This window comes from Chiloscyllium plagiosum, chromosome 18 (genome assembly GCF_004010195.1).
Source record: "Chiloscyllium plagiosum isolate BGI_BamShark_2017 chromosome 18, ASM401019v2, whole genome shotgun sequence".
Classification (NCBI taxonomy): domain Eukaryota; kingdom Metazoa; phylum Chordata; class Chondrichthyes; order Orectolobiformes; family Hemiscylliidae; genus Chiloscyllium; species Chiloscyllium plagiosum.
The window spans coordinates 17,150,433-17,171,425 of NC_057727.1; the positions used below are offsets into that span (position 1 = coordinate 17,150,433).

A 20,993-nucleotide genomic window follows, 5' to 3' on the forward strand; every position below is an offset into this window, starting at 1 on the left:
GGCTGATCTGATTGTGAGCTTAGCTTCACTTTCCAGCCTCCCCTGCCAGAAAAATCATCATTGAAAAATCTAACTGAACCTTGAATATATTAATTGGCCTAGCCTCCATTGGTCTCTCTAGAAATGATGAACAATCCTCAGAGAAGAGAAGTTCTACTCATCTCCGTCAGATAATAAAACCCCTTATTTTTAAATTGCCTTCTAGGGCGCAACCACAAAATATCTCTCAGCATCTTGTAGCAGCTTGTTGGTCTAGGGGTATGATTCTCACTTTGGGTGCAAGAGGTCCCAGGTTCAAATCCTAGACAAGTTCTGATCTTGAGAGCAGCCCGGTGGCTCAGTGGTTAGCGCTGCTGCCTCACAACACCAGCGACCCAGGTTCGATTCCAGCCTTGGGTAATTGTCTGTGTGGAGTTTGCACATTCTCCCTGCATCTGCATGGGTTTCCTCCGGGTGCCCCAGTTTCCTCCCACGGTCCAAAGATGTGCAAGTCAGGTGAATTGACTATTCTAAATTGCCCATAGAGTTAGGTGCTTTAGTCAGAGGGTAAGGGGTCTGGGTGGGTTACTCTTCAGAGGGTCAGTGTGGACTTGTTGCGCTGAAGGGCTTGTTCCCACACTGTAAGTAATCTAATCTATCCTCTTCAGCCTGCCTCAGGGTCTTACATTTTTCCAAACTCCAATGAGTTTGTAAAACCTGTCCAACCTTTCCTCAGAAAATTGAAGAATTAACCAGAAAATATATAACCTGTGATCAGATTGTTTCTATAATACGCTGGAATATAGGCCTTCAGAGCATGATTAGGGCTTTCAGCTCCTTCAGCCTGCCCTGCCAATCAATTAGGGGAGAAAGTGAGGACTGCAGATGCGGGAGATCAGAGCTGAAAATGTGTTGCTGGGAAAGCGCAGCAGGTCAAGCAGCATCCAAGGTGCAGGAGAATCGATGTTTCGGGCATGAGCCCTTCTCCTGCTCCTTGGATGCTGCCTGACCTGCTGCGCTTTTCCAGCAACACATTTTCAGCTGCCAATCAATTAGGCAATGGCTAATCTGGTTATGGTCTCAACTACACTTTCCTGTCTTCCCTCATAGTCTGAGACTCCCTCTTCTATCAAAATTCTGTCCAATTCTGCTGTGAATAAATTTAACAAGACAGCTTCCATTACTTTCAGGGCATGAGAATTCCAGTGATAAAATCCCTCAAAGAAAATAAAATCTTATTGCCTCTTACAGTTGAAGAAATGAGATATTACAACATGTTAGGGCTATCACAAACAAATGTATCATTTTTAAATATGACATTTTCCCCTGTATTTTTGTTTAGACTGTAACAGATGTCACAATCTGGTGAACCTTCCCAGCACAGAACACCCACTGTATCTATAGAATCTCAATGAGAAAGGAAATTCTTGTGAATGGTGAGTTGAAGTGCTGATGTGCGTCTGCTTATTAGTCCACAAATATTCTGTCTAAATTCAGAGAGTGGCTTCACGAAACTCTTAAAGGATTAAAATGCCTCTGCTCCTAGGTTATCAGGTTTAGTCCATGAATAATGCATGGAAGAACCAGGAAAGGATCCTGGCCCAGATTCCATGCTGAAAATCTGCAAGATAAGGCAATGTAGTACAAGCTCATAATCCATAGATCTCAATTAATAATCAAGAGGATCTATCACTTGGAGAACTTGAAGTGTGGAATTCAAAACATCATTGTTGCTACCAGCAACATCATTGGATTGTCATAAAAAGACTCAAAAAGGTTCTGTCACATATTTAAGTTCGGAAAGTTGCTATTTTTACGCAATCAATTCTATTTGTTTACCAGTCCCATGCCCATGAAGTTGACCCCTAACTCCCTGATAAAGTGATAAGTCAAACCATTCACCTGCAACTTCAGCAAGGGAACATCTGGCAATGTATGCAGGTCACCAGTCCCTACTCAGGACAACTAAGGATAAACAAGACATCCTATCATTTCTGGCCTGACATTGAACTTAAAAAAATAAAGTGCAATGTCTCAGTGTTGACTGTCATAGTCACAACTCTTCAGATGAGGTCCTTAACAGGAAAGGAAGGAAGAGCAGAAGACTATGAAATGAAGAGATTTAAATCATTAGTGTACATAATAAAATGACAAACTAAAGAATGAAAATTGGAAATAAAGAGAAGTACTGGAAGTACACAACAGGATACAACAGGAGTTGACCTAGGCAATGACCTAGTGATATTATCGCTGGAATATTAATCCAAAGACCCAGCCAATGTTCTGGGGTCCCAGATTCAAACCCTTCAATGGCAGATAGTGTAATTGGAATTTAATAAAAATTAAGAGTCTAATAATGACTATGAATCCATTACTGATTCTGAGGAAAAAACCCACATGGTTCACTAATATCCTTTAGTGGTAGAAATGGCCATCCTTATCTGGTCTGGCCTACACGTGACTTCAGATCCACAGCAATGTGGTTGACTCTGAACTGCTCTTTGCGTAATTAGGGATGGGCAATAAATGCTAGCTAGCCAGTGACTCCTTCATCCAGGGAATGCATGTCTACATTTTGGAGGGGAATCTTTCATCTGGGCCTGGGATATTTGAGCATTACATTTGTTTTCCAACTCTACATTTTATTCAGCTGAAGTGAACTCAGATAAACATACCCCGTGAACAACCATCAGCATAATCCCATATGCTACTTCCCAGTGATATGAACTCCACCTTGAATTGCAATACTCCGAGACTGTTCTTAGAATTATGTTAATGATCTATGAAAAGACTTACATTAATTTGAATTGTCTGCCTGGAATGAGGGATCTCATGACACAGTGCAGCACTATCTCCAGTCTTTGAACACAGGGAAATCTCCCCCACAATACTGCATGGTGATGAGAATGTCCACTGAAGTGCTTTCCCTTTGTATTCCACTGCCAGGCCGCTCAGCTTCCAAATGTTTTCTTGAAATTGCTTATCTAAAATAAATTAATACATTTAACAGAAATCAAAATGTGCTCTGCACATGTTTGAAATGTTTGTTGAGAGGGAGCACTACACAAATGTAAACTAGATAAATCCTTTTCAATATGGACAGATTAAGGTAATACCAAATGAAAATATTCCTATTTATTAATAGGAACTGAATGGTTCAATGGATTAGACACAATCACAAGAATTAGGAGTGAGGGCAGGCCATTCAGTTGCAAAGAGGTACAGAACTGAACCTCAGCACTGACTAGACTGGGCGAGACACAAAGGTGATATTAGGATTTTCTTGGATCAATCCATAACGAATACCAAATAATTTATTGGCTTGTCATTCACTTCCTGAATCTGCTTGGCTTTTACCCCATGATCCCATGAATCAGGAAAGTAGTGAAATATTAGCCATTGTCTTTTAAAAACATACACACTAAAAAATATCACTGATCGACAGGAAAACTGGACAGCAGGCTGCAATGTGGTTCAGTGGTCAGTATTGCTGCCCCCCAGCACCAGGGACCCAGGTTCGATTCCACCCTCAGGTGACTGCTTGTGTGCAGTATGCACATTCTCCCAGTGTCTGCCTGGGTTCCACTGGGTGCTCTGGTTCCCTCCCACACTCTAAAGATGTGCAGGTTAGGTGGATTGGCCATGCTAAATTGCCCATTGTGTCCAGGGATGTGCAGGCTAGGTGGAATAGCATTGGAAATGCAGGGATGGGGTGGGTTTGGGTAGGATCGCTGTGGACTCGATGGGCTAAATGGCCTGCTTCCGCACTGTAGGGATTCTATGATTGATCTAACAAGCAGCCAATCCACTGCAGCCTTCAACTAGTGATTTTTATCCCCAGATAATCTATGCGATTGAGATATTACAACTATATTCAGTCTGTATCAGTCACAGTGAAACACAGTAATTTGTGTTTATTGTAACAAATTATATTTGTGTTTCAGAAAAGTTACTAAAACCCTCTTCTTTCCATGTTAAATATCACATAGCTAATTGTTTATATAAACAAAACACAATGGAGACAGAATTGTTGAAGAAATAAAATAGGTCTTCACTTTAAATATACAATAACCTAAACAAAGCCACAAAAGTCAGAGCACTCAAACTCACACTGAGAAAAGGGACATTTTTCAGCACGTATGGCATCTTCGATTTTTGCTGACCACGCCTATTAAAACCAGAGGAATGTGTAAGCAGAGTCAGTCTGAACCATAGCAGTCATTTCTAACTAGCCTGCAGCCCACTGCAAGCAGGAAACTGAATTTTAATCCATTAGGATATAACAAGTTCCATCCCCCAGCCCCCGATCTCAAATAAATAAAACAAAACTTCAATGACAACATGTAATCAGAACAATCTTACAAAGAAAACACAGCCAGCTGAAACATATCTCAGCACATTATACTTGAAAAGTAGCAGTTAGATTACACATGGAGTCATACACACCCCATGAAAATACCAATCTCAATCACACAACAAACTTTTATAAATAAATGTTATTGATCAGTGGTATCAAGGTGCCTATTGAATGTAAATAGGATTTACACAAACGTGTTTTCTTTAACAAAAATATTATTGGATATTGATTTAAACTTTTCCTTATGGTATAAAACCAACTGTGACTTCAGAAATAATACAGAGAGGGACTTCAGAGAGAAAATTGAATTTCCCTCTCGTTTACAAATTAACATCAGTGGAAACTCTGCCCTCTATACAGGACACTGCTCCTAAACTACTGAAATAGCCTTCCTCAGGTTCTTATCGACTATTGAGAGCAGCGCTCCTCAATGGGTTAACGTGAAAGGAGAAAGATGGCTGCTGCTTTTAAAAGAAACCAAAAAAAGGGAGATGTTACTGAATTTCAAGAACGCCTCAAGGAGAAGCATTCTGAAGGGGTTGGTGGGAGAGGGAGCATCAACAAGAGAGGCTCCTGAGTCTCAATTCAACTCCTTGAGAGGGTTGCCAGTTGCAACTTCAAGAGTGATCTGAACTCACTAGATGGCCCACCACATGGGAGTTCTGCTGGTCTTCAAGGACAATTTATTAAAGCTACTTAAGGGTAAGTCCCTTCAGATTTCTCAAGCTATACAGCAACCACCCAGACATAGAACAAATACAGGCCATATATAATATTCAGGAATAGAGCCCCTCACACATTTTAGTTTTCACATTTCAGATAGAATGATATGATAGACACGTACCTGCACGCACAAGCAAGGGACGATGTCTGAAAAGTTGAGGCGTACTTCAGTCATTTTCTGGATGAACAATAATGAAGAACCATCACTCCATATATTTATAAACAAGTCACCTTTCACCATCATTGAAGCACAAATAACAGGCCAACCAATTCTATAGGCATGAAATTTGTCTTGGGCTCTAATATTAAGTCAGTGACAGCACATTGGCTGTCTATTTTACAACCTGCCTGAATATCTTTTCCACTGAAATAATCTGAAGATGGTGTAAAAGGGGTAACCAATTCATTATAATCTGTTGTTGTGAATCATCAAGTTTCACCCTCAGCCTCTCTTATTTCCTACTTACATTGTTACAACTTTAAGTCTCCAAATTGCTCTTCAGTCAAATCCATTTGTCAAAGGTGTAAAATTCCTTTGGTTCAAGGTTTACAAATAGTGGACTGATGACCAAGGCTTGACCAAGCAAATGACCACATTTGAGCATCTGGTAAGAATATGAATTAAACTTTGGAGCGCTGCATTACAGTGCTAGTAGACTGGAAGATAACAATATTTAGGGCACCTTGTGTTTTTCAGTTGTTAAACTGAAACCTCAGATTGCTCGGGGAAAGAAACCAAAGCGAGTTTTTAATCAGACTGTTGCTATGTTCTTTAAACTCCAGCCAGACCTTCTGGATTGAACTTTTGAGAAAACCTTATAAATCCAGCCTGCGACGTTTTATAATATAAAAGTCAATGGATAGTGATTAAGCAAATCCTATCACTCCAATCTGCAAAGTGGAAAGAATAATATGTTTCTCATTTTTTTCAGGGGACACAGGGTGGGGAGAAAGAGTAATGGAGTCAGGCATTTTTAGATGCCTGTCATGGTAGTCACAAACCCACTCACTATGATTTGGAGTTAAGGTTAACTGGCTAGCAGGAGATACACTTTGAAATGAAATCAATCAGTCCAAATACCATACTGATAGCTATTTCAGCCCAAGCTGCAGCCAAGAACATAGTACCCATGACTGTGCTTGTTCTTCAAATATAGATTAAGTTTTTATCATGTTTTCTCTCTTCATCGTCTGACTTTTACCTTGGTTTACATTCCCCAGTCGTGGGCTAACAGTGACCTCTTGCTTAGTGCCATTCTATGATGTCTTGTAAGAGATATCCACTGTGTGTGGAATTACAGACAGTATTCACATGATAGTGAAATGTAATAAAATTGTTGAACTTCCAGGAGCTTACAGATTTACACAGCCATGTCAATAACAGAATTTCTAATACCACTTACCAAGTTGTCAATAACCAGGGGGTTGATGCTGTCGAAAGGTGGTACCACATTATACTTGAACAACATGTAGGAATTCTCTGGTATGTTAATAACAGCCACCTGTGTCTCATCTTCAAGTGTAGTATTTATATTTGGAACTGTAGTACAAGAGATTGACATGAAGAATCTTATCTAAGCTAAAACGTGTTAGATTGGCAATTACCCTCAGTTAAAGAAGCATTAGGATTAGTGAAAACTGAACCTGGCATCTGAAGGTTTGGTGTAAAGTCATGTCTCTCAGTTATATCACATCATTAATTGTAATTTCAATGTTCTTCTCTGTCATTATTTCAGGACATTTTAAGCAAGAATCTATTGAGGAACTATTGACAAGAAAAGCTCCAAGTATTCTGTCCACTCTTCTAATAGTACTTTAAGGCAAGATTGCAGATATCATGTGAAAGATTTTTACACTTGAACGCTTTGAAGCTCCTGTGGATTTAAAAATACTGAGAATCTCAAACTTCAGAAACAAACTTGCCAAAATTCACAATTGTAAGTTTTGAGTTTGATTTACCTGACACAGTTAAAAATCATGTAATTCCCTTCTCCAGATCTTTCTGAATCTTGCAACTTGGATATCCCAGATTTCCTTCACCTTCATCTTCAGGAACTGCATCTTCAACTGGCCCCAGTCCTCTGATTCTCTACCTCTCCTACCTCCTTCTAGGCTCTCCTCAAAGGCACCCCTTTGAGTAAGCTTTTGGTCATCTATTCTATTGGGTCCCAATACTTCTGAGCGAATGGTGCTATATAAATGGGAGATAGCACTGTTGCACGACCTTCTACAGTTACCAGAAATAATTTTGTTTGTTAGTAAGTTCATTATCATTCTACAGATTTGTTATGAGATTCATTATGAGCTGTGCAGATGTTTATGTAGTCTAACACAGGAAATCATAAAATCCCTACAGTGTAGAAGCAGGCCATTCAGCCATCGAGTCCACACTGACCCTCCAAAGAGCATCCCACCCCCACCCACCTCCCTACCCCACTACGCTACATTTTCCATTGCTAATTATCCCTTAGCTTGCACATTACTGGATACTATGTGCAATTTAGCATGGTTAATTCACCTAACCTGCACCTCTTCGATCATTTACAAATTTCTATTTGCTGTCCGTTTCATAGACAGCATGGAAATGGACTCTTCCACCCAACTTAGGAGCTTCCTTCGCCACTTCTACGTCATTGACGTGAAGAAATAATAAATTTTAAAAGTGCACGTAGTATATAAATAGTAAATGTCAAATTCTGTTTTCTCACCTTTGCACCACGTTATGTTCTCCAGAAAGTCTTCCAAGGTACAATCTGCAAAACAAAACCACAACAGACTCGTTAGGAATTCCATATCAACACATTCAATTTGTACAGTAGTGAAGCAACACAGGGATAACTATTTCCCAATACTGTGATGTTTTAGCTGGAGATTATAAGAATCGTACAATCACGGAACAGATACTATATGGAAAGCATGGACAGCCATTCAGCCTCCCTCCTTCTAAAGCAACTCAGCTAGTCCTTCGCCTGCAACCAGAAAAGATGCAAAACCTGCTGGTACACCACCCCGTTCACCTCCAACAAGGGCTCCAAACAGTCCTTCCATTTAAGACAGAAGGTCACCTGTCTCCCTTACAACTGTGTTTACTGCATCAGGTGCTCCCAGTGTGGTCTTCTCTACATTGGGGAGATCAAGCGTAAACGTAGGGAACAGTTCACCGAGCATCTCAGCTAGGCCCGCAGGGGCCAACCGAACCTCCCATTTCAACTCGTCTTCCCAATCCCTTTCCGACCATCCTTGGCCACCTCTATTGCCACAACAAACCAAACCAAAAATTGGAGGAACAACACCTCATCTTCCACAGCCTAGAGGGCTCACATTGAGTTCCACAATTTCAAATAACCTCCCTTCCCACCTACTGGATTCATTCCTCCCATTGACCAACCAGGTCGTACCCTCTGCCTGTCTTCACCTATCCCTACTCCACCACCCTGCCCCGTCATTCCCTTTATCTGCAGCTCCCCCATGACCCACCCCCAGTCCTGAAGAAGGGTTATACCTGAAACATCGACGTCTCCACTTCCTGATACTGCCTGGCTTGCTGTGCTCTTCCAGCCTCCTGACTGTCTACTTTGGATTCCAGCATCTGCAGTTTTTTTGTCTCTAATCAAATCCTTCACTCCAGCTTGTTCCTTGTAGCACACTGCAAAATCTTTTTCTTCCGTTGTTAATCCAATTTTCTTCTGGAAGCCTTTCACCGCATTCTCAGCTATTTCAGATCCTAACCACTCATTACAAAAATAGGTTTCTTTGTGTCAACCTTGTCTCTTTTTGATGTGGAGGTGCCAGTGTTGAATGGGGTGGAGAAGGTCAGAAGTCACATGACATCAGATGATAGTGCAATAGGTTTATTGTAATCACAAGCTTTCGGAGCGCTACTCCTTTGCCAGGCGAAATGACTTCACCTGACGCAGGAGCAGCGCTCCGAAAACTTGTGATTTTAAATAAACCTGTTGGACTATAACCTGGCGTTGTGCGACTTCTGAATTTATTTCTTTTTGCCATTCACCATAAGATCATTGTCCTCTGGTTCTCAACCTTGCAGCCATTATGAACAACCTCTCCCTATCTGTCTGCACCTGTCATGATTTTGAATGTCTCAATCAATTCTCCTCTCAACCTTCTTTTCTCAGTTTCTCCAATCTCTTCACATGTCTGGAAATATTCATTCCTGGAACCATTCTCATAAACCTTTGCTGCATTCTCTCTAAAGCCATCACGTCCTTCCTGAAGCATGCCTTGCCTTGCCCTTGGCATGGATGTTCACCCAAAAAACATTTCGCCACAGATTAGATTAGATTCCCTACAGTGTGGATACAGGCCCTTCAGCCCAACAAGTCCACACCGACCCTCCAAAGAGTTACCCACCCAGACCCATTTCCCTCTGACTAATGCACCTATTACTATGGGCAATTTAGTGAGGCCAATTCACCTGACCTGCACATCTTTGGACTGTGGGAGGAAACCCACACAGACACAGAGAGAACATGCAAACTCCACACAGACAGTAACCTGAGGCAGGAATCGAACCCAGGTCCCTAGTGCTGTGAGGCAGCAGTGCTAACCACTGAGTCACCGTGCGACCCCAGGTAAGTGAGTAACTTTTATTCTGCTCTAGGTTAGAAATACAGATTTAGAGCTAGATCATAGGGATTCAGAATGGCAGATATCCTGCTCCTCCTGGTCAGTGCACTACTTTGATTGCATGAGTGAACCTCCTTCCCAAGTAAAGTGATCACTTCAAAGCTGATCCCACTCACTCATTACAGTATCCTGTAGCACGAGGAGAGGCTCTGAAAATTTGAGGATCAACCCACCTTCAACTTCATGAGTCTGCTGCAAATCCTTCTGGTTTGCACGTTTTGGGAAGGCTTTAATTAAAACGTTGCTGCTCACATATGCTCGAAAGCATCTCAACTCCACGGTACCCTATTAAGAAAAGTAAAGAACAATGCTTTACATGTAGGCTTTTCTCTGTAGGCTATTGTGGCTACAATACCACCTTTATTCAAATGTTGTGTTAGCTTACTCAGTTTTCTATAAGCCAGCAGATGGTGTAACTGAGGTACGTTTCCTTTGTGTCATATACATCACAGAGAGAAGTCTGTTCCCTCCCCCATAACCTGGAAACTTCCCATGTCTGTTAGTATATGAGGTAGACCAAATGTGTGCTTATGTTTTGGTCATAACTTGTTTTTCCTTAGAAATAAGTTGCCATTCTACATCAAGCAGAGTATTCAGTATTCCAGGAAGCCTGTACTTCCAGAATTCCTGAACGTAACATTTCCTCTGTGGTCCAAAGTCCCATTCCAGTAAATCTTGCTGCCCACGATGCCACCTTCAGCTGAAAGAGCTGACATATTCGGGCAAAACCTGATCTACAACTGCATGGTTGTAATAGAAACTGTTCAGTTTCAAAGTGTCCCTCACTTCTGATAGCAATGTTTTCTGTTATTCCATTCTTTTCCACCCTGTAGCACATATGCCATACAATTGTCGTCTGTTCCTCCATTCGGTATAGTTGAGAAGACAAAACAGACCTAAGCGAACGTAAGAATTTAATATCTCAGTTCAGGCTGAGATTGGCAGCTCAAATTTTTTCGCGGAGGAGGCTGTCTACACCACACAGAATCTGAGAACAGTAGAGCACAGGAGGAGGCTATTCAGCCCCACCAAGGTTATACTAGGTCAATTCAGGGCAGGAGCAAATTAATCCAAATGTGATAGCCAGATGAATCCATTCAGTCCTGGCTCCTGGTCTTTTCCTCTACCCATACAAATTATGACTCCTTTCGTATTTGTGGTAAATATGGAGCAGAGGGAGGCAGGAGGAACAAAAGCAAAAGTCTGTGACAGATAGGGGAGACAGGGGAGATTGGTTACAAAAGGGACGATGGTGCAAGGCAGTAGGAAATGTTAGTGGAACAAGCAAGGAAACAAAATATAGATCTAGAACAGGAGTACATGACAGATTCAGCATTATCAGCAATATGTTAGTTTAAAACAATAAGGTTAGAAGTTGCAGGAAGAAATTATTGAGCACAATTTTGATTTTGGAAGGCTCCAAAGCACCTAATTGGAAAGGTAAAGTGCTGTTCTTTGACCTTACATTAGACATCATTGGCAGAAGTGTCAGAGTAGGAGAGAAGCAGAAAATAGAAATAACAGGCAACTTGGTGGCCCAGGTCACATAGGTGGTGCATAGATGCATGCCTGTTCTATGTGTTAATGTTAACTAACGGAGTCCCGTTCTTTCACATTTGGTCTAATATTATATTTGTTGGCATGTGAGCAAGATGTGCGGAGTTCCAACTCTTCTCTTCACACTTGCCTTTGGAGATGTGTTGAGTTCATGATCAGTGGGATGGAATCGAACCTTCAGCCGTGCGCATCTGTTTATCCCATTCGTTGAGTGATATGCAGAAAGATATATCAACTCAAAACCTGAAAGGAAAAGAAGGCTTTTTATTTCCAAAAGTCTGCCCACATTCACAAGGTCATCCTGGTCAATACTGCCATTTGGTCTCATTTGCCAGCATTTGGTCCATATCCCTCTAATCACTGCCTATTCATATACCCATCCAGATGCCTTTTAAATGCTGTAATTGTACCAGCCTCCACCACTTCCTCTGGCAACACATTCCATATATGCACCAACCTCTGCATGAAAAAGTTGCCCCTTAGGTCCCTCTTAAACCTTTCCCCTCTCACCTTAAACCTATGCCCTCTAGTTTTGGACTCCCCCAACCCAGGGAAAAGACCTTGTCTATTTACCTTATCTATGCCCTTCATCATTTTATACCCCTCTAAAACATCACCCCTTAGCCTCCAATGCTCCAGGGAAAATAGCCCCAGTCTATTCAGCCTCTCCCTATAGTTCAAAACCTCCAAACCTGTCAACATCCTTGTAAATCTTTTCTGAACCCTTTCAAGTTTCACAACATTCTTCCCAAAGCAGGGGGAATTGCATGCAGTATTCCAATAGTGAGCCAACCAATGTCCTATACAGCCACATCAATGACCTCCCAACTCCCATACTCAATGCTCTGACCAATACAAACAATCATCTAGGTGTTGGGTTTCCAATTTAAAAATCAAGCCCAGCAAGTCTGGATTTCTGGTCATTGACTAGCACATTGTGTAGGTGATAATTCTTGAATATTAATTACAGTTACCTTCATTATATTCTTCGTCCTCAATTTCTTCATCTGCATTGTTTTTACTGGACTTGCTTCCACTTCCACCCCGACTCCATTTACTCTCCCCTCCTGGTCCAAATTGGGAAAGTTACAATCATTAGCCTGCCCTACCTTTTTTTAAGATAATTTCATAGTACATTTGTGTGCAATCTATAGATGCCTCCAGCACAATTCAAAGCACTTTAATTAAGAGTTTTTTGGATTGCAGTCAATGTTGCTGTGTAGCAAAGTGGATCAGCTGATTGCACACAGGAAAGTTTCAGGAACAACAGTCAGTTAAGCTGTTTTTTTCTCACTATTGCTTTTGAGAGAGGAAAGTTGGCCATGCCTGCCCTGTCTGTGGAAGAGGATCTTGCACAATCATTTGAGCAGTGCCTTCAATACTGCATTGAACTGAACTGCCAGCATAGATTATAGGAACGAATGAGTGTTAAACACTGAGGGAAGAGTTCTCTCTACCACACCAAGGTGATACTACATTCACTAGGTTGCAGGGTAATATTTGTTCCGTGAGAGAGAATCACAAATTGACCCCTTTCCAGCCATCTTTTGAATGTGGAACAGGAACTCTGGGAGGTCAATTTCTAGGAATGAGTGGGCGTACTCAGTCTCCTCCAGAACATTAATAATTAGGGCCAAATTCAACAGAACCTCTGCAGCACATTCTCCACGTTGTCTGAGCAAACGGTTTCTGCACCAGAAACTGCAGCAAAGTGGAGAGTATGCTTGCAGAAGTTAGCCGATTTACAATTCCCCTATGATAATGAATAATGATCCAGCTAAATGCATGGTCTGTCCAGTGGAAGGCCAGAAAAAGTGGCCTTCTTGGGCCATAGTGTTAGCTGTATTAGTCAGAGGGAAATGGGTCTGGGTGGGTTACTCTTCGGAGGGTCGGTGTGGACTGGTTGGGCCGAAGGGCCTGTTTCCACACTGTAGGGAATCTAGTCTAATGTAAAGTATAACACCTGGGTGTAAATAGGGTGCCACAGGGTGCACATTGATTTTATCTTCACTACCTCTTGAGTGATTAGAACAGATGCATTTCATGAAAATTACATTAACACGTGCAGGAGAAGGGAATGGAAAGGTTATGCTGATGGGGTCAGATGAAGAAGGACGGAAGAAGGTTTCTGCAGAGCATAAACAATGGCTCAGACCTGTTGGGCTGAATGGCCTGTTTCTGTCCTATCATTGCAATGTGGCACTGTCCCATTTCTTTCAGATAAACTAAGTTCAAATAATTTCCATTGCCTTTTCCCCACCTGCTTTCTAAAGAGTAATGGTTTATTTTCTTGTGAACTGACATCTGGCTGCAGAAGACTGAACAATTAGAGCAATCTATTAGTACAATGTTTTTTCTAAGGTGCTCCTTCATTGCTAAGTGTCAGCGATGATTACTAACAAGGTACAGCTCCTAGCAATGGAGACTTTTTATTGCACATGAGAAAAATAAACTTTTAACCAACTGGCCCTTCCCGATAGAGTACAATAAATATTTGTGTACAATCAATACCTAGTCTAATCAAACTGTATTTATTCATCTGATAAAGAAAAAAGGGATTGAAATGTAAACATAATGTATCTACTAAAAGTACTTCCTTAGACTTTCAATGTCAGTCAATAATTGCTCACATGTAGCTCTTTCACAGACATTAGTCATAACCTTGAATTTTCTGAATTTTTGAACAGTTTGAGATTATTAATATTCTTCAGCCTTACCTGCCAGTGACACAGTCAGCTGGACACGTATACATGGGCTACATTTCTCTTTGCAGTACAGTATAGTGGAGGTTGTTAAGTTATTTAGGAGGAGTCTGTTCACAGGCATAGCTTCATTAATTTCTTCACAGCCACAGTCTGTCAAAAAGAGTTATGAAACAGCAAGGAAGGCTAGTTACATCGCACATAAAGTCAGAAAGTACAAGGGTCACTGGGCAAAGACAAAATAATTGCCAACACAGATCAGGTGTTAACATTAAATCACAAACATTAAATTTTGCAACAGCGGGAATGATAGCATAATTGCCCCATAATCCTCAGTATGAACTTTGAAATCACAATGAATCCAAAGGTGTAGAGTCAGAGAGGTCTCAACACACTAAAAGGCCCTTTGGCCCATCAAATCTGCGCCTGTCAAAAATAAACATCTAACTCTTTTAATCTTATTGTCCACCACTTTAGCTCATAGCCTTGTATACCTTGGCATCACAAGTGCACATCTAAATACTTCTTAAATGTTAGGAGGGCTTCCACCTCTATCACCCTCACAGGGAGTGATAAATTCCACAGTATCTCATCATCTTAGGGCAGATTGATAGTCTGAAATTTCTTAATGCTAGTTTAAGAACTGCTGAAAATATGAAGCCATCAACTGGGTTGTGCTGAGCTTTCAAACTTATTTTACACTTAGGATAACTAGTCAAGCTGAGAAACTTAATTTTGTTTTGGATATATGATTTGGAGGTGCTGGTATTGGACTGGGGTGGACAAAGTTACAAATCACATAACACCAGGTTACAGTCAAACAGGTTTATTTGGAAACACTAGGTTTCAAGGCGCTGCCTCTTCATCAGGTGGTTGTGGAACAGGACTATAAGACACAGAATTTATAGCAAAAGGGTTACGCTGTCATGGAACTGTAACTATATATTAAACAAGTTTAGATTAAGATTTTCATTGCTTAGAATGGGATATGCTAGTTTCAGTTCTTTAATATGTAAATTGCAGAACTCCTTTTAAGTTACATTCTCAAGATAAAGTGGTCAACCACCTGATGAAGGAACAGTGCTTCCAATTAAACCTGTTGGACGATAACCTGGTGTTGTGTGATTTGTAGCTTTGTACACCCCAGTCCAACACTGGCATCTCCAAATCATTCTCAAGATAGCTTCAGCACTTCTAACAATAGGTGACATCTCAGCTCAGACAATGCATTAAAGATGTGAGGTTAAAGTCTGTCTGTGCCCCAATGTTGAGTCATATAAGTTTATGGGGTCAATTTGTATTTGCAGAATTACATTTTATTTTGCTCAAAAACTGCATAAATCCAGGTAAGATTCTATAAGTCCCACATTAGAAATAGAACCAGTCTGACTCAACATTGGGACACATTGAGAAACTTCACACCTTTAATGCATTGTCTGAGCTAAGATGCCACATCTTGTTAGAAATGCTGAAGCTATCTTGAGAATGTGACTTAAAAGGAGTTCTGGGATTTACACATTTAAGAACCGAAACTAGCATATTCCATTCTAAAAGATGAAAGACTAAATCTCATTTTGTTTAAAATGCCATTACAGCTCCATGACACTGTAACCCTTTTGCTATAACTTCTGTGTCTTATAGTCCTGTTCCACAACCACCTGATGAAGAGGCAGTGCCTTGAAAGCTAGTGATTCCAAATAAACCTGTTGGACTATATCCTGGTGTTTTAGATATAGCTAAACATGTCTGTATCTGCTCAATATTATTGTATGATGCATTAGAATCTAAGACAATGGAAAGTAAATAGAAAGGCAACACAGAGTTGGGTGGAATTTTGTGCACTTCCCCAGGATGAGTTTGGAGGCAGCAGTGGCAATTAATCAGACTGTGGGGGTGCCAGGTGGGTCTCTACTTTGCCATCAATTGAGGCCCTCAAGGGGGTAGTTAATGATATTCAATCACCAAGGGCAGTCACCACACGGGTACCCCTATCCATTCCCACCTCTCTCACTTCCCCACTATCGGAGTTCCTCAGTGATCCCAAGTCTCTCCTTGGTTGCACTGTCTACAGCTGCCAAATGATCCCACTAACACTGTAGAGAATGGACAGCTACTGGTTTCTGATTGCCCAACAGCTCTAAGGGTGCAGGGAGTTTCCATCATTGGGATCATTAGTCACAAAAAGAGAACTACAATTCCTTGAGTTTGCACTTAGGGGAAAGAAACTAGAAATCTGGTAGTGATTGGTAAAACAGAGGGTAACAGAGCAAGAGAGAGACCAAGAAGGAAATGCATAGACAGTTATAGAGTCATACAGAAGTTCCCCAAACTAAACTAGTCCGACTTGCCTACATTTGGCCCATATCCCTTATAACTTTCCTATTCATGTACCTGTCCAAATGTCTTTTAAATGTTGTAACTGTACCTGCACCTACTACTACCTCTTGAAGAAATAAAGTTCAATGCAAGCTGGAGGAATAACGTTTTGTAATGCTCAGGCAATTTAAAGCCTCTAGTACTCGACATTAAATTCGCAATTTCACAGCATGATCTGTCCTGCACTTTTCTTACATTCCCCCACTACTCTCCTAGCCATGTCTTTTTGTGTCTTGTTGACTATTTTTTTCCTTTTCATCCCATCATTGACCCCATTTCACATCTTTATGCCTCCTTTATCACCACTAGCACCACTTTTGCCTTTTTCTCTGGGCATTCTCACAATCTATTCTCTTCATTCTCCCTCTGTCAGCAGCATATACATCACCATTCCCAAAGTTTGAACTATGAAGAAGAGTCATACCGGACACGAAATGTTAAACTCTGTTCCTCTTGCCACAGATGTTGGCAAATCTACTGAGCTTCTGCAGCAATTTCTGCTCTTAGTTTATACTAGAAGACATTAGTTGCAATGAAATACCATGAATTAGATAGCCATGATTGCTAATGTTATAAAATGTGACATCTGAAGTCTTCTGTCCAGATTTTACTCTAAGTGTGCTCAATGTGCATCATCACCTCAGTCGCTTATGTGAATTAACAGGAGATTGCCATTGTTAAATTCAACATGAATTTCCCTTTGACCTGCCAGCATGGGAAAGTCTGTGAAGTGGGCAGATCTCATTGTTGTAATTGTTGGAAGAGTGGGGCTTTTGCTGATTATTAATCAAGTGTAACATAAAAAGGCAAGATGCAATTTACAGCTAAACAATTGGCATTTGATGCCAACAAACTTATAATTATACTTACACTTGGCTTCACATGAAAAGACCTGCAAAGAAATGAGAGAAAAAAAATGTCAAAATTGAAAATTATTAAAATCACTGTTTAATTCTATCTTCCCAGTTAGTTGAGAGATTTGCCAATAAAGAGTAAAGGGTAGCTGCTCCACCATTTAATGAGAAGTATCAGAAATGTCAATATATGGTTTGCACTTTTCCTGATGTAATTGGTGATAAAATGAAGTGCAAAGTTTGAAAATTACTCCTTTCCAACAGTGACAGTCTACAAAAGCTAATAACTTGCACCTACAGTAGTGCCTGAAATGTGGCCACGTGTCCAAACAACCATCTTGAGGATAAATTCTCAGTCTGAGAGAGAATGAAAACAGGGTCATAAAAAAGAAAAGAGGTTGCTTTTATATAGCTTCTTTTAACACCCAGGATGTCTCAAAGTACTTTACAGAAGGATGTATTTTTGTAGTGTCCTTACTTAATAACGGAGGAAATGCAGCAGCTCATTCACACTCAGCAAGCTCCCATAAACCAATATGCAATAATGACCTACTTTTGAGATGTTGTTTGAGGGATAAATATTGACCAGCCCACTGGCAATAACTCCTCTGCCATTGTTTTGTGATTATAGTACAATGGGGTTTTTTACCTACTACTTAAAACACAGTTAAAAATCACACAACACCAGGTTATAGTCCAACAGGTTTAATTGGAAGCACACTAGCTTTCGGAGCGACGCTCCTTCATCAGGTGATTGTCGCTCTGAAAGCTAGTGTGCTTCCAATTAAACCTGTTGGACTATAACCTGGTGTTGTGTGATTTTTAACTTTGTACACCCCAGTCCAACACCGGCATCTCCAAATCATAATTAAAACACAGTCAGGGCCTTAGTTCATCACGTTCTGGATACCAATGGTCTTAAAAGCAGCTGCAAACTGATGAGATTGATTGGAAATACAGAAAGGATCCAGGATCAGTCAAAACATTACAGCAACCATTGCATGATGATTGGTTCATGACTAGATTTCTAATAACTGCAGGAAGACTGTAGAGCAGGGGATTATCAGACACATTCTGGTTGAGCTAGATGCCATTCTTTACATTCCAAGCACTCTAGGCACCTCCCATTCCTGCAGTGAGAATCTGTCGAGTCACTCAGTTCCTTTCTCCAAACCTGCTGCATGTTCACTCTCCATCTGTTTTGTTGGATTGAAGCCATTAATATTTCTGTATCAGCAATGGCCTCTTACTGTCCTCAGTTACTTCCCCCTTTTACTAACTTTCATTTCAGTCACACGAGGTATAGCTCACAGGCCCAGTTTAAGACCGTAAGACACAGCAGCAGATGAAGATCATTCAGACCCAATGAGTCTGCTCCACCAGTTAATGACATCATGTTTGCTCGCTGAGCTGGAAGGTTCATTTTCAGACGTTTTGTCACATAATAGGTGACATCATCAGTGAGCCTCTGATGAAGCACTGGTATTAGTGACCCGCTTTCTCTTTATGTGTTTAGGTTTCCTTGGACTGGTGGCGTCATTTCCTGTGGTGATGTCATTTCCTGTTCTTGTTTCTCAGAGGGTGGTAAATGGGATCCAAGTCAATGTGTTTGTTGATATCAAACCTTCTCATAACTTGCTAATGAGACCATGGTATATTTGATAACTTTCAACAACTCAACTTTCCATGGTTCAGTGGTTAGCACTGCTGCTTCACAGCATCAGGGACCTGGGTTTGATTCCACCCTTGGGTGACTGTCTGTGTGGAGTTTTCACATTCTCTCTTTGTCTGCATGGGTTTCCTCTGGGTGCTTCGGTTTCCTCACACAGTCTGAATATGTGCAAGTTAGGTGAGTTGGCCATGTTATATTTCCCATAATGTTCAGGGGTGTGTAGGTTTAGGTGCAATTGTCAGGGGAAATGTAAAGTAACAGGGTAGGGGAATGGGTCTGAGTGGTGTAATCTTTGGAGGATTGGTGTGGATTTGTTGGGCCAAATGGCCTGTTTCCATACCAAAGGGATTCTATGATATCCCTCGATTCCCATACTTATCAAAAATCTGTCTATCTCAGTCTTGAACATACTTGAGGTCTCGGCACTATAAGACCATAAGACCTAGAGTGGAAGTAAGGACATTCGGCCTATCGAGTCCACTCCGCCGTTTAATCATGGCTGATGGGCATTTCAACTCCACTTACCCGCATTCTCCCCGTAGCCCTTAATTTCTTGTGACATCAAGAATTTATCAATCTCTGCCTTGAAGACATTTAGCCTCCACTGCATTCCGCGGCAATGAATTCCACAGGCGCACCACTCTCTGGCTGAAGAAATGTCTCCGCATATCTGTTCTGAATTGACCCCCTCTAATTCTAAGGCTGTGCCCACAGGTCCTAGTCTCCTCGCCTAACGGAAACAATTTCTTAGCGTCCACCCTTTCCAAGCCATCTTGTAAGTTTCTATTAGATCTCCCCTTAACCTTCTAAACTCCAATGAGTACAATCCCAGGATCCTCAGCCATTCCTCATAAGTTAGACCTACTATTCCAGGGATCATCCGTGTGAATCTCCGCCGGACACCCTCCAATGCCAGTATGTCCCTCCTGAGGTGTGGGGACCAAAAATGGACACAGTACTCCAAATGGGGCCTAACCAGAGCTTTATAAAGTCTCAGTAGCACATTGCTGCTTTTATATTTCAACCCTCTTGAGATAAATGACAACATTGCATTCGCTTTCTTAATCACGGATTCAACCTGCATGTTTACCTTTAGAGAATCCTCGACTAGCACGCCCAGATCCCTTTGTACTTTGGCTTTATGAATTTTCTCACCATTTAAAAGTAGTCCATGCTTGTATTATTTTTTCCAAAGTGCAAGACGTCACATTTGCTCACATTGAATTCCATCAGCCATTTCCTGGATCACTCTCCCAAACTGTCTAGATCCTTCTCCAGCCTCCCCACTTCCTGCGTGTCCACCTAACTTGGTATCATCGGCAAACTTCGCTAGAATGCCCCCAGTCCCTTCATCCAGATCATTAATATATAACGCGAACAGCTGCGGCCCCAACACTGAACCCTGTGGGACACTGCTTGTCACTGGCTGCCATTCCGAAAAAGAACCTCTTATCCCAACTCTCTGCCTTCTGTCAGACAGCCAATCCTCAATCCATGCCAGTAGTACACCTCGAACACCATGGGCCCTCACCTTGCTCAGCACTGGGTTTCCCTGGTCCAACCTACTTGTCACTTCTTCAAAGAATTCTAACAGGTTTTCAGGCACGACCTCCCCTTACTAAATCCATGTTGACTTGTTCTAATCCGACCCTGCTCTTCCAAGAATTTAGAAACCTCATCCTTAACGATGGATTCTAGAATTTTACCAACAACTTTTATAAAGTCTGGTTCATTACATAGCACTAGGTCCAAAATAGCCTGCTCCCTTGTGGGCTCCATGACAAGCTCTTCCTAAAAGCCATTCTGTAAGCATTCCAAGAATTCCCTTTCTTTGGATCCACTGGCAACATTATTTATCCAGTCCACCTGCATATTGAAGTCTCCCATGATCACCGTGACCTTGCCTTTCTGACATGCCTTTTCTATTTCCCAGTACATGTTGCGTCTCTGGTCCTGACCACTGTTAGGAGGTCTGTATATAACTCCCATTATGTTTTTTTTGCCTTTGTGGTTCCTCAATTCCACCCACACAGACTCCGCATCATCCGACTCTATGTCATTCAGTGCCATAGATTTAATTTTGTTCTTAACTAACAAGGCCACCCCACCCCCTCTGCCCACCTCCC

General features: G+C 41.4%; 1 protein-coding gene across 2 annotated transcripts in view; it reads right to left on the reverse strand.

Moving 5' to 3' along the window:
- LOC122558892 (interleukin-17 receptor C-like) overlaps window positions 1-20,993 on the reverse strand; it is a 67,152-nt gene that overhangs the window by 23,810 nt on the left and 22,349 nt on the right. For both annotated transcript variants that reach the window (XM_043707807.1, XM_043707808.1), the window contains exons 2-11: window positions 17,212-17,233; window positions 13,981-14,118; window positions 12,238-12,330; window positions 11,394-11,506; window positions 9,880-9,991; window positions 7,768-7,812; window positions 6,463-6,599; window positions 5,181-5,237; window positions 4,090-4,147; window positions 2,776-2,963 (exon numbers count right to left, since the gene is read on the reverse strand). In XM_043707807.1, coding sequence (XP_043563742.1) covers window positions 2,776-2,963; window positions 4,090-4,147; window positions 5,181-5,237; window positions 6,463-6,599; window positions 7,768-7,812; window positions 9,880-9,991; window positions 11,394-11,506; window positions 12,238-12,330; window positions 13,981-14,118; window positions 17,212-17,233 — 963 coding nt within the window. The remainder of the gene's footprint in view (window positions 1-2,775; window positions 2,964-4,089; window positions 4,148-5,180; window positions 5,238-6,462; window positions 6,600-7,767; window positions 7,813-9,879; window positions 9,992-11,393; window positions 11,507-12,237; window positions 12,331-13,980; window positions 14,119-17,211; window positions 17,234-20,993) is intronic.